Source organism: Lonchura striata, chromosome 8, assembly GCF_050655825.1.
Source record: "Lonchura striata isolate lonStrDom1 chromosome 8, ASM5065582v1, whole genome shotgun sequence".
Classification (NCBI taxonomy): domain Eukaryota; kingdom Metazoa; phylum Chordata; class Aves; order Passeriformes; family Estrildidae; genus Lonchura; species Lonchura striata.
The window spans coordinates 22787730-22801375 of NC_140710.1; the positions used below are offsets into that span (position 1 = coordinate 22787730).

General features: G+C 36.2%; 2 protein-coding genes across 14 annotated transcripts in view; one reads left to right on the forward strand and one right to left on the reverse strand.

Moving 5' to 3' along the window:
• The window catches only part of LOC146766775 (uncharacterized), an 87226-nt gene that overhangs the window by 39497 nt on the left and 34083 nt on the right, over positions 1-13646 (reverse strand). The gene's annotated exons all lie outside the window — the stretch shown is intronic.
• KCNT2 (potassium sodium-activated channel subfamily T member 2) overlaps positions 1-13646 on the forward strand; it is a 114208-nt gene that overhangs the window by 30263 nt on the left and 70299 nt on the right. For 6 of the 13 annotated variants that reach the window (XM_085585965.1, XM_021525065.4, XM_085585966.1 and 3 more), the window contains exons 3-9: positions 3059-3158; positions 5886-5942; positions 6628-6676; positions 7403-7462; positions 10692-10766; positions 11268-11351; positions 11938-12032. In XM_085585965.1, the coding sequence (XP_085442091.1) occupies positions 3059-3158; positions 5886-5942; positions 6628-6676; positions 7403-7462; positions 10692-10766; positions 11268-11351; positions 11938-12032 (520 nt within the window). The remainder of the gene's footprint in view (positions 1-3058; positions 3159-5885; positions 5943-6627; positions 6677-7402; positions 7463-10691; positions 10767-11267; positions 11352-11937; positions 12033-13646) is intronic. The other 7 variants (XM_085585963.1, XM_085585970.1, XM_085585972.1 and 4 more) reach the window with 5 other exon arrangements.

Below are 13646 nucleotides of genomic sequence, written 5' to 3' on the forward strand. Positions count from 1 at the left end.
TATTCTGTGCCAATGACCCTGCTACTTAAGCAATCTGGCTCTGAATGGAGAAAACAAAATTAAGTCAAGCAGACGATGTTGATCCATTGACAACATGTGAAATACAGAACAAAAATAGACAGGAAGCAAACAAATATGAAATGCTTCCTTTGTACCTGAATAATAATTGAAAAACCTGCTTTAAATGCCTTCTGTAGTGTTTGTGCACCTCCTTCCCAATTTGAAATCCTACATCTCCATGACAGTGGAACACATGTATTGCTTCCAACTCACATGAGAACCCCCAGCTATGAGGCTGCAGAATCTTTCTACCAGAGAGAAAAGGCATTTTTTAGGGCTGCATTAATTACCCGAACTGTAGCAAGGGTGGCTGCACATGTCACTAATGGCTGAGGCACACAGAGCAAGGAGAGGTAACCTGGGACAGACTTGAAGCCTGTTTTTCTGTATTTATACTTTAGTAACTGACCCAGTCACCTGCGCTACAGAACCTGTACTTTGCCTTGCTTTATAAACAACCCCAGCCACAAAATGCCCTCTCTGCTGAAACCCTTAGATGAAAGCATGGCTGGTTTGAAAACCCTGCCTCCCATTCTGTGGGAAACAGCCATTCCTATGAAGCTGACTAGAGCCTAAGTTCCAGAGCTATCAGAACTAAGATTTGAGAGTTAAGGGTTCAAGGCAGCAGGCTGAACCATCAGTCTGCTGTATTGAAGCAGCTTTTAATCAGAAAAGAACCATTTTCTTTTGGCATTTAAACCAACATATAATTTCAAAGGATTATTAGAAACCAGGCTGTTATCAATGCAGAAAACAAATGTTTCACACCAAGAATAACATTTATGGAGCTAAAAAGTAGGAGAAAAACAACAGACTTCTGTACTTGCCCAAGAAAGACAATACAAAATTGATAGGCTTTTTTTGTTTGTTTAGGTTTATGGGTTTTTTTTTAAACATTATCTACTTTCCTAGTTGTAATAGCCTGGTCACCAGTAGGACAATCATTCATATTCCAGCAGACTTCTGCAAAAGGCTTAGGGCAAACAAATAATTTATATTTTCTTCAGCAATAGTTGAAACAACCTGCAAATGAGGATCATTGCAATGGCCAAGTCAAATAATAGGAGACCACTTCCATCCATGCTTCCTTCTGTCCTCTCCCCCCTTCAACCATGTTGGGAATAAATTGTCAGTGGTTAATTACTCTTGATAGGGGAGCAGGAATCCTTAGGTTAATGTTCTCAAACCCAATTGCCAGTACCAGGTGTGGGACTTCTGATGGACCACAGGATTTTAACCCTTAGGTCACAGAAACAAGGTGCTGTAAAAGTCCATCCAGTGGACTTTTATGTGCTAACTACAACTTCACAATTAAAAGTAATATGCAGTTTTATGTAATAAACCTAAAGATTTTGCTCAGAAATTGCATGGTAAAATATTTAAGAATCCATTTTCTATTTTTCTGTGTTTGTAGTAAATGGCGTTTTAATGGGAAAAGAACTAGTAGACATAAAAACTGATTTATGAGTTTTATCTGTGAGGTGCTGATTTTGAACTTAAGACTGAGTAAAGTTAAAAAAGTAATATTACCATAAAATGACTGTGATTCTCTCCTTAGAAGGGAATGTATGCACACAGCTTTGGGTATGCATTATTTGGGTAGTTCTTAAACCATGGAAGTGTTTGCATTGAGTTCAACTGACCTGCTGTAGTATTTGCAACACAACAATAAAGCACAGTGTCATTGCTGTGACTGGGGCAAGGGAAGTCATATCTGGGTAAGACTCAGAGTATTCTGCTTTGGATAGAAGGGCCCAGCCATGCAGAACTGAACTCCCAGTTTGCAAGACTAAAAAAAATGTTGGTTAAATGAACCTCCAGTCACCTAACATTAGTCAACTAACAGTTTTAAATTGATTAGTAAATGAATGCTTACATCTAAGAGTCAGATGAAAATATTCACACTAGCAAAAAAGTCTGCTGAATTCAATAGCAGTTCTAAAAATTTAAACCTTAATCCTCTAATGACTGCTAAATCACATAAAGATAAAAAAAGTTCTATTTCAGTCGATAATGGCTCCATTTGGCAGTGAAATAAATTGCCTATGTGATAGCAGTAAGTGTCCATGTGGATCCCTTTGAAGAAATCCTGTCTTTGTGCATTAAACCCATGTTTGTGGGAAGTAGTATAATATTTTGTGATAGTATTTGTGGTCTATCTATTCAGCTAGAATATTTACATGGTCTGTAGAACAAGTTGTTGGTTCAGTTCAGTTGTGCGCTCAGCATGACTTTTAGATAGTTATTCAACTTATGTATTAAATAACTCCAGTTTAATATTTTATAAGTTGGAATAGAGTTATATATTCTGTATGTGAAGCTACTGCATGAAGACTTTTCTAGATATTAATATTTAAATGCTTGCCACTGCATATCCCCTGCTTATGGCTGAAAATATGTCTTTTCATGCTGCTGTATACTTTATCTCAAAAAGCATTGTGTAATTCTGGTTCCCCTCCCAATAAAGTGAACTTTTCAAACTACCAAAGAACCAAAGAATGGCATGAGTGAAGGATTAACATCATAGAATAGCTTTCAAACAAGACACTGCATAGTTCTTTACATTAAAACAGGCTGAGTTATATAGACTGGTATAGACATTTGCTTTTTACTACAAGACTATTCTAGTTCCTTTTATTTTTACCTTGAAGGCTGGTGAAACTTTAAAACCCCTGAACTTATTTCAGTCTTGTCTTCTTCTCTTCCTTTCCTTGCCTTTCTCTCTCCTCTCTTCTCTCCTCTCTTCTCTCTCTTCTCTCTTCTCTCTTCTCTCTTCTCTCTTCTCTCTTCTCTCTTCTCTCTTCTCTCTTCTCTCTTCTCTCTTCTCTCTTCTCTCTTCTCTCTTCTCTCTTCTCTCTTCTCTCTTCTCTCTTCTCCTCTCTTCTCTCCTCTCCTCTTTCCTCTCTTCTCTCTCTTCTCTCTCTTCTCTCTTCTCTCTTCTTTCTTCTCTCTTCTCTCTTCTCCTCTTTCCTCTCTTCTCTCTCTCCTCTCTTTCTAGGTCTGAGAATACGATTATTCAATTTCTCTCTCAAGTTACTAAGCTGTTTCCTATACATAGTTCGTGTGCTCCTGGATGATCCTACACAAGGACTTGGATGGTAACGTTTGGGGTTTTTAACTCGTTTCTGCTCTCAAAGCATTATTTAAGTTATAAGAAATAAATTAATGAGTACATGAAGGATTTGTTTTATGTCTTCCAGATGTTTTGAAAGAATTACAAAGCTGCTCATACATTGTGAATGGAAATAAGAACTAAAATAACAGTATTATTTTTTTCCCTTTACCACTAAAATAATCCTGGCTCTCTCCTTAGATACTGTGCATCAGATGTAATTGTGCAAATATATATTTTAGATGTATTATTACATGACATTTCTATGTAAAATTGCAAATGTCCGATGCTCAGTTTATGCAGCAATACTTTTTGGATTTTGCTTAAATTACTTAAAACTCCAGATTCCGGAAATGGACAGGCAAATACATGAAACTGAGCTTTCATGCAGATGATACTGATGATAATTTTCTAACCTTCTGCTTTCTCTGAACAATTCAGAAGAATGAGACCAAAGGTACATTCTACACTCACAATGATTTATGGATATAATGAATGATGTAGCACACCCTGAATTGCCAGTATGGTATTCTATATCACCTTTTTTTTTTTTTTAATGTGTTACAGAATTAATCACTAAATATAGAAGAAATTGTAATTTATTTAATCTGTTGTATTTATATCCTGGGAATATTGAATCTCCTCAATTTTTAATGCTAATAAGCATCACATTTTATTAATGTACTTCCTTTCACTTCATTTGATTCTTTTGTCCTTAAATGTTGAAAGAAATAAAGCACATAAGAAAATATGTAGCTTAGGATGAGAGAACCAGCAGTCCTCACACAATGTTCGGCAAGGGACAGAGTTTGATTTCTAATTTTAATATTTGGATATCAGTTAAATCTAGTAAGGGTAACACCAAAAAAAGCTAGTTAATCAGAGAAATTCTCTACTTTACCAGAATGAAATCCAAAGAAAAGAGAGGTAAAGAATACTTGCTTTATTCAGCAGTGCATGAGAGAAGGATATGTGAATAGAAGATGTGTTTGTGATTTTTTGTGGTCAAAATTTACCATGAGAAATTGTAAGATCTGAAAAAAGGCCATGAAGAAATATCCCTGAAAAACAAGACTTATAAAAAACTACTCTTGACACTACATATACCTTAGAATGTCTCTTCAATAAGAGGAAACAAGCAGTAAAGTTTCCACAAGAAGTTGTGGAGAAGAGGAAATCCATCCTTAGAAATTTAGGCATATTAGCAACTAAGGGACTTAACATTTTCCATCTAATCATGGTTTCTGGCACGCTGCAATTCTTTCATTATGAGAGCTCTGGTGAGCCCAGATGAATGTATTGTACTGCATGGTTCTGTCTGGGTATGCAGGACAGGTTAGAATATCAGACCTTGTGCCAAATATACTTTTGTATTTATGTGCCAAGATGCATATTCATATACATCTGCAGACTGCTGAATGCCTCACACTTCTCCTGGCGTGTCCTTCAATGCAAGTGTTTTACAATTCACCAGAGAGTGTATTTATATTTTCTATACATGTTATTCCCTTACATGGTGTTGTGGTACATCTAAGAGAGTAGTTGGTGTGTTCTGTCTCTGAATAACATTTGTCTGCTCAAGAAGATTCAGGTAAGTCCTTCTGCCTGTTCACTAAGGCCCAAATCCTAGAAGCTGTGTCAGACAAACAAACAGCAGCCCATTAATGCCCTAGAGATCTTGAGGGCTTGATACTAAAAGTCCTGCTTGAATGCATTTTTAAAGACGTGGTGATACGAAAGAAAGTAATTTCTAGGTGCTGGGTCACAGCCTGATGAAAGAAGCTACTCAGCATGCTGAGAGCGTGGCCACAGAAAATATTTTCACCTGGTTGGTTTTAACAAATCTGGGAGCAAGTCTTTTCATCAGATTTATTTCCTGTTTTTCCAAAATGCCTGCACGAGTTGGTATCTTTCATTTACTCCTTCAGGCACAGTGGGTGTACAGGAAAGAGTTTAAGACATAAAGCATCCTTAATGGCTACAGTTTAGTACTGTCCCACTCATAGCTGGTACACATACAGCTGTTGCTAATCTGTGGGCTGCAGATCCCTTTATTTTCTACTGACCTTGCTTGCTGAGGATGAGGAAGGACATTTGTCATTATTTACAGATGATATATTCCCTCATCCTTATATGACCATGTAGAAGGAAGATTTGTGCCAGCAATTAAAGGCAAGATAACATCATGTATAATGGCCAATATTTTTACTTGGGTAGCACCAGTTTTGTACTTGAAATGCTGCTGCATGCATCTCCAGCCCTCCTCACATCCTCAAAAGAGGTTAGCAACCATATTTTATTGCAGTCTCTCCTGTTGAGGATGTGCTCTTTGTATCACAGCCTATCCATGGGATAGGATTTCTAGGGTCTCTTGATCTTCAGTGTATATTGTGTACTTAGTTCATCTTTACAAAGTGCCATTTCAGTTGTCTTGCTTTTAAATTTGAAAAGAAATCTTCAGAAAATGTAACCTGGAATGCTTCATAGTCCTTTATCTACAGATATGGAACACATACAGCAGTACTTTCTAAAAGTTACTTTACTTTTAAAAATGTCTGTATTGGTTGCCTTGAGTTTCAACTATTGCATGCATTTCAAAGACCACTTAATGATGTAATTTATATCCCTTTCCTCCCATATGTTTTTATGACTGTGTTCCCATACACATTTGCTAATGAAAATGGACTTTCATGGATGGTATGGCAACTATCAGTAAGGAATTAAACCGGAGTTGTTCCAATCAAAACTACACACCTGGAACAATTGATTGGTGAGTTCCTAAGTTAAAACAGCAACCCAAAAGCCCACAGAATGGTGGGAAGGGAACACAGGAAGACAAATCCATTTCCATCTGGAATGGTGGCATTTTAACATACAGTAGGGATGTTCCTGTAAATCTCTAGCCATTGCTTACATTTCTGAATGTATGCATTTAATATTTTAATTATTTCTCTTGATTGCAAAGTGAACTGCTGGACTGGATGCTGGTGCGAGATCTGGGTTCCATCACTGCTGATACCTTGCAGAAATAAAAGATTGCCCTTAACTTAAAAAAAAAGTAAATTCTGAGTAGCAGTAAATGATTAACAGTAAATTATTGTGCCAGTGAGAGTTTCACATTCCAGTGGTGCTGTATCAGGTACATATTAGCATGGATAGGATTCTTCCAAGATATCAGAGCCCCTAAGAGTTATATACCATTTATATCATTATATAGATAGCAAAATGTTGACACAAAAGGATTGTCAGTTTCCCACAGGAACCTCATGATTTGCTGTGGATTAGAAATACAACTCATGTCAATACTCAATAGGTAACTACTGATGTAAAGTTTTTATTACTAAGAATTTTTTTTTCAATAAGCCTGCTCTAATTTCCATTCACATGTACAACTTTTTGTCTGAAACACCAGATTATGATTAATTTCATATTTATTTCCTTACTGTAATGAACAGGTCTCCTATTATTTGGGTGAATCGAAGCTTACCTTTATGGGGATTACAGGTAATATGTAAATGACAAATTCATCTATTGCCATGTAACTGCAGATGATATTGATTTATAGACTTGTTAAAGGATACTTGGAAATGTTGATGTCAGCAAGGAGATCTTGAACACCAAGTACAGCAAAAGCATAGAGATCAGCTGATCTGTACTCTCTCTGTGAAATAATATTTTTCACTAAGAAAAACTTACTTCTTAAGCTTCCAGATAGGTTCTACTATTATATTCTCTCACCAAGTATTTTGTTATACTACTTTGATATTTGCCTATTTAAATATTCTAAACTAATACATGCACTAACTACATAATCGAATTGGAGGCTGGTAAATCAAGCTCAGCTGCATTTAAAACTTAAAATCAGTAATTATTCATCGGTATAATTTTTTTCTGCTTTCAACTTTCTGCATTATACACAGTAAGAAAAACAGTTGCTATTCCACACATTCATAACATCTTCACAAGAAAGTAAAGAGCTGACTGAGTTTGCTTATTTACAGCTTCTTTCTCTCTCTTTCTGTCATGTGGGAAGATTTTGGTACCGTTTAGGAATAAATGAAACTCAGAAAAATAACAATATCTAAGGTTTAAGCAAAATGCTCTTAGCTGAGAGGGTTTCAGAGGATTCATGGAAGAGCTGTTTTATATAATCTTTTATTTTCATTGTAATGTTAATATCTGTTCTCTAGAGGCTGGTATTAATACACATTTTTTTTCACTTCACCTAAGGTGTCTGTGGCCGTAATAAGTCTCTTTGAAACTCTCTTGCTAAGTTATCTAAGCTACAAGGTAAGTAATCTTTGTTACTTCTATGCAGAATTATTAAAAAATAATGAGTTAATCTTTCAATATAAAGTTTGTGTACCTGTGCCCATGCTGGTGTACAATCAGGGAGTTGAGAAAAACACTTTCCAAGGATGGAATGTTGTCACACAGGCAGCCCTGTTTCCCAAATTTATGAGCAAACTGTAATATCTAAAGAGTGGAAGTCAGCAATTAAATGCTCATTATTTTCCATTGTAATTTGAAAACACATTCTCAAAAGTGACCTTGATTTTTTTGACACTGGTTTTAAGTTGCGCAGTTTTATTTGTCTGTCCATAATATATTGGACACAATTGTCATTGATTTTAAAGCTGTAGCCACTCAATACATATAATTCAAGGTTTAACCCTCTAAAGCTGCGCCCAGAAAAACTAGGCCAAGAGAGTACTTAAAAAAAACCCCAGAATATCTGCATACTTGTGTTATTCATCTGTGTGATGCTATTGAAATATTTTTTCAAAATATTTTGAAATAATTTGATTTTGTATTTTTGAATTTGGATTCTCCTTAAAAAGTTAATTTTTTCTAATATAATTATTCAGTTTTCTTCATTCCATTTTGTTCTGCTATATCTCCACATTTTTAATATCTTTAGGAGAAAAATACTAAAAGCATCTGAAATCATATACCAAAGAAAATATGAAAATATTTGGTTTCTACAGCTGAAAATATCATGAGGGATAATCTTTTTTTGTATTATATTTGTATTACTGACACTCAGGAGCTATCAGAGCCACTGCTGAATTTAGGGAGTTGTATTTCAGTGTGCTTACTGAGTGATTATGGCATAAATGTTTTTCTTAGTGCCCAATAATGCTGAGAGGCTTGCAGTTGTCTGCAGTCTAAAAATTATTCTTCTTAATCCTTGAAGCGTATATTATTTAAGCATTGGGGGTTACAAGTGCAAATCAGTTATGGGCAGAAATAGTGGCAAATTTATATCCTGGTGTCTAAACAGTAAAGGGCAATCACAGTTTGTGCTGTTCCTGAGTTTATTGGGCAGCATTTTCTCCTTATCCATTCTGCTTGTGATTTGTATCAGTTTCAGTGTGTACAAAAGATGAATTCATGGCAAATCAGCTTCCATGAGAAGTTACTCATCAGTATGTGATGGATGGAAAGTCCCACTACCTTGATTTGTAGCATACACCTGTCACAGAAGTTGAGGCAATTTTGTGATTCCACTCCCCTTAGAAGAAAGAACTAAGGGATTAATCTGAGGAACAATCAAATTTTCAGTCACATCAATCCATTTGGTGCAAACACCTCCTTTCCTCTGGTCATGTTTGCCTAGTTTTATTTACACCATTCTCTTGAAGCTAAGAATTGTGTTATTTCACCCACTGTAAGGCTTTTCTGCACAGCCAAGGTGACCAAAAGTGCCTTAGTTCATGTAAATCTGTGGCAGATTACTTATTTTACAGAAACATTTTCAAAGTTTTCACAATTTAGTTAACTAACTTCTACAAGTTAGAGAATTAGAAAGCAAGAAAACAAGAAAAAAGGATTGTGTTTGCATTGGAGTGCACATTACTAGGATTTCACAAATAAACTGTAGAATGAATAAAGCAGTCATTTGAGAATACTCCAAGAGATTGACTTTTCTGATACCTGGTTTGTGACATATGAGAAATAATTCAAGATGCAGAATAGTGAGAGGAGAGTAGCGTATCATGCTACTATGATGCAGTGAATTTGCATTTTTTATAGCTTTTAAATAGAGAGGAATGCAAAGGATGTAGCACTGTGTTGTGATGCTGACCACTTGGATCCAGGAATGGAAGGTTTACAATCTGCATTCCCATAGCCTAGAGTATTACATGAGGGTTTGTCCTTGGCTAGAATTCTGAAAGATGTCTACATCAAAAATCTCCGTTGTCAAAAGTTACCGCAGACATCTGGCAATCCTGCATATGCCTGGTGCTCAGGCACTCTCAGAGCTTTGAGCAGCACCATACATTCTCACTGCAAAAGGCAGTTTTGCAGAACTCATGATGCATTTATGCATTTCCATGTGGAAGCCAGAATTCTACAGCTGCACACATCCCTAATTACCTGGAGCCCATCCATACTGGCACTATGCCTGCACAAGTAAATTATGTGACATTTCTTCTCTATAATGCAGAGGAGGAAACTCCTAACATTAAAAATGAGGAAATCTGTGAAATCACAAAATGGCTTAATTTGAAAAATCATATTGGATTTTGATTTTACTCTTCATACAGAACCCTCTCAGTTTATAGCCTCATGATTTTACTTGTGTGTCTGACTCCCACCAATTGCAATTACATGGAAGACAATAATCCCTGTCCCTGAGGTATAGTGGCTTCCAGATGTGGAGAGTTAAAAATGGCAAAAGAATTATATATGATATGGAGGTTGTATTTAACTTTCAGTGGCTGTATCAGGTGGTTATTTTTTCAGGGAAGATGAACATGTCATTGCAACTGAATATATAATGCTCTACTGCAATTTCTTGTAATACTGCCATGGTATGTGCTGCACTATTATTGCATTACCTATGATGGAGTTCTGCTACACAGCATTAGTAAAGCTGTAAGTCACTGAAGTTCAACTACCTTCCTTTTCTAATATGTGGATTTTCACCTCAGCATTTAATGAGTCACAGCCACTGCACAGATTTGGAAAAAAAGTAGAATTACCCCCATCCTGTTAGCAGTAAGCAAATTGAAAGATCAGTGCCACTTCACTGAAATATGCGGGAAGACCTCTCATTTCATGGAAGATAGATCAAGTTCCAAAAAGCCCTGAAGTGTTCTGTTGGTGGCAGCAACAGAGAATATAATATTGTAGTCCTAATTTAAATATTAATTTTTAATTTAAATTTTAATCACTCAATTTATTCTTTACTTCCCTCTCCAAAACAGTTGGGAAAGAAAAAAATATAAAGTAAAAATAAATTATAAATGCAAAGGATGAAAGGAAGAAGATTCAAAAGTATATATCTTTTACTTGGGAAGTACACATGATAGACTGTAGGAAAAAGGATCCAGGGTGATTTATATTCCATATTCATACTTGTCACATGTGTTTAAATCTGAGATGAATGATATCCCTGAATTTCAGGTGTGGGAGAGACTCCCTGTGTTTCATTGGGACATCACATGTATTTCTCGTCAGAACTTTGTAAGCTGACTGTGACATTGTGGGGTTTTTTTCCTTTTCTTTGAAGGGAAATATCTGGGAACAAATTCTGAGAATACCCTTTCTCCTGGAAATAATTAATGCTGTCCCTTTCATCATCACGGTAAACATATTTGAATTAATACATTTGCACATTGAACTTTTACAGCTGCACAAATACTCTTACGTTTTAAAAATAAATTTTCTTCTAATGTGGATAATGAGTTTGTGCCTATGGGAACAGAAATTTGCCAACAATAAGAAGATAGTTTCCTGCTGGAGTGAAGTCATACAGATAACTTTCCACTTCCTCTTGCATGGGCACAAACAAAACCAAAACCCTCTAACTCCAACTACAGCACAATCAATAAAATAAACCAGCTGGTTGTAGAAATGTAAGAATCACTTGTGTCTGCAGTGAAAACTGACTGTGTTCCTGTTTTATCTAATTATCTTGCATGTGGTTAATCACAAAGGAAGACAAAAATGTTATTTAAAGCCAAATCTCACGCTAGAAACACACTAATAGTAAGTATTTTCCCCAAATGCTTAATTTCTGCTTGAATAGTTAAACTCTATTCCTCATCAGAAAAGCTTCTAATGAATTTGTTAATTCTTCTTGCAGATTTTCTGGCCAGTCCTAAGAAACCTGTTTATTCCTGTATTTTTAAATTGCTGGCTGGCAAAGCATGCTTTAGAAAATATGATTGTAAGTATGCAAAGGAAATAAATATTCTAAAGCTGTGGTTTTTTTTGTATATTGTCTTTAGTGGGATTTTGGCAGTACAGTCCAGCCGTAATAGAAATCTAACCAGATCTGTATTTAGATTATCCAAATGGTCAAGCATTACTAAACTGCTTTCTGCATCAAAATTAGAAAAAAACTAAGACGTGAAATGAAATCTCAATTAGTATAAATTGTTACTGTGCCAATACAGGAAATGGCAGTGGATGGTTCTTTTGCTACTCTGCCATTCATACACAATTGCAGGGAACTCAACTGTTAGGCCATAATTGGGCTTTGCAGCCTGTAATTTGTAAGCTAGACATGAGCAGACCTCAAAGCAGCTTGCAATAGGATCAGAATTGTGCTGGGATGAAGAAGGAACTCAACATTACTTAAATAATCACAGAATCACTGCTGGCGCTTCTGCATCTTCTGTATTATCAGTAAACTCATAAGGGCATTTGGGTAACTGCATTGCTATCAGGGTACTGCATAATTCCTCTACAGAATCAGATCCTGACTTACTGGTTCAAACCCAAAAATAACACCTTACTTTCCATTACTACAGAATGATCTTCACCGAGCCATCCAACGCACACAGTCCGCAATGTTTAACCAAGTCCTCATTTTAATATCTACTTTACTATGTCTCATCTTTACTTGGTAAGTGGCCAAATGCCCTTTATTTTTATTATACATGTTGGTTTGCCTGGTTGAAACCATGCAGTGAAATAAGGGTGAAACACTTCAGTGAAAGTGTTAACTAGCACCTGTACTACTGGGATGTGAGTGCTCTGGGTTTGGAAACAGAATGTACATGCCTGGGGAAAGGAAATACAGATGAAGTAAAAAATACAGGATAAAGCAGGCATATATACCAGCCTCACATATGAAGAGTACCAACAGAGGTAAATTGACCCACACCAAGGTCACCTTCCTCTGTCTGCTGGGACAGAGAAGAATGTGCATTATCTCAGCCATAGAACTTTAACCAAGTCAGGTTCCCCTAAGGATAACAAGGGATAGCTGTTAATAATCCAGTTTACAGACAGTGTAGATTGCATTTATCTAGAGTACTGACAGTACTGGATGGAAGGTTCAAACAACCAAAATGTATTATTCTGAAGAATATTTTGCTGCAAGACCTGAAAAACTTGAATTTACATACAGCAGAAACACCACTCGATTGCCCCATGTTTACATTGTGGCAGAGTGATATGGTGTTAGCCAGGGCTGGAGGCAGATAAAGGAGGCTGCATGATTAGTCTAGCTATACAGTATCTTACTTAACATACAGAACTTTATCATCAATAGTGCCTGAGAATTGAGCTCATACTTGGGGAATGCAGGGCTGTGTACAGCATGATACAAGCTGGTATACTAGAGGACAGTGAGGAGAGAAGATGGTTCTGTGTGGAAAGGCTAAATCACCTGTATTTGTTTTTGCCAGACAAGATGCCTTTAGGTCAGCACATTGATAAAGTTTGGAGACAGTAATTTGATTTTTTCTTGCTTTATTTTACAGGCTTGCTTTTCTGATAGTCACTGTTATGTGCTGCCTAACCATTTTGGTAATAACTGTAACATAGCACATGGCTTTTTATAAAAGGAGTTTGCTCTAGCCAGGTTAAATGAATGGTCCAATTTTACCCTTTGTCTTAGGGCCACACACCTGCTTAATAACAAATGCTACCTGTTCCAGACAGTAATGAATTTTTGTGATATTTAATCTCCTATTGAACATTATGTAATTTTATAGGCATAAGGACTTGGACATTTTTAATTTTACTTAGTTTTTTACAATACAAAGTGCTATTTAGTAAATACTGCTTCACCTTTTTTTACCTACCTACTTCAATATTTTATTGAAATGCTGCACAAATGATGTAGCCTGCTCACCATCAGGCATTGTGATAACTGACAGTAAAACATGCAGGAAGTGGCAAGCTCACCTGTAATTATGGCTGCAGATACTACTTCATTATAGTTCATTATTTACTGACCTAGGACTGACCCTGCTAGACTTGAAAATAAGCTAAATGAGATGAAGACACCCAGTAATGCAGTAACTAAGGAAACAAAGCACTTTTTGACTGAGAATAGTAGTTCAAATATCTGCAGCTTCTCTAAGACTGGAGTTATGTTCAAGTGATTGCTACTCTGTCTATGTGACCACACATAATGGCATTTTTACACATTCTTTCTTTATACTACTGATTATCTATTTAAAATACCCCCAAACCCCTCTATAAACAGTTGAAATCAATTAACTTGGTG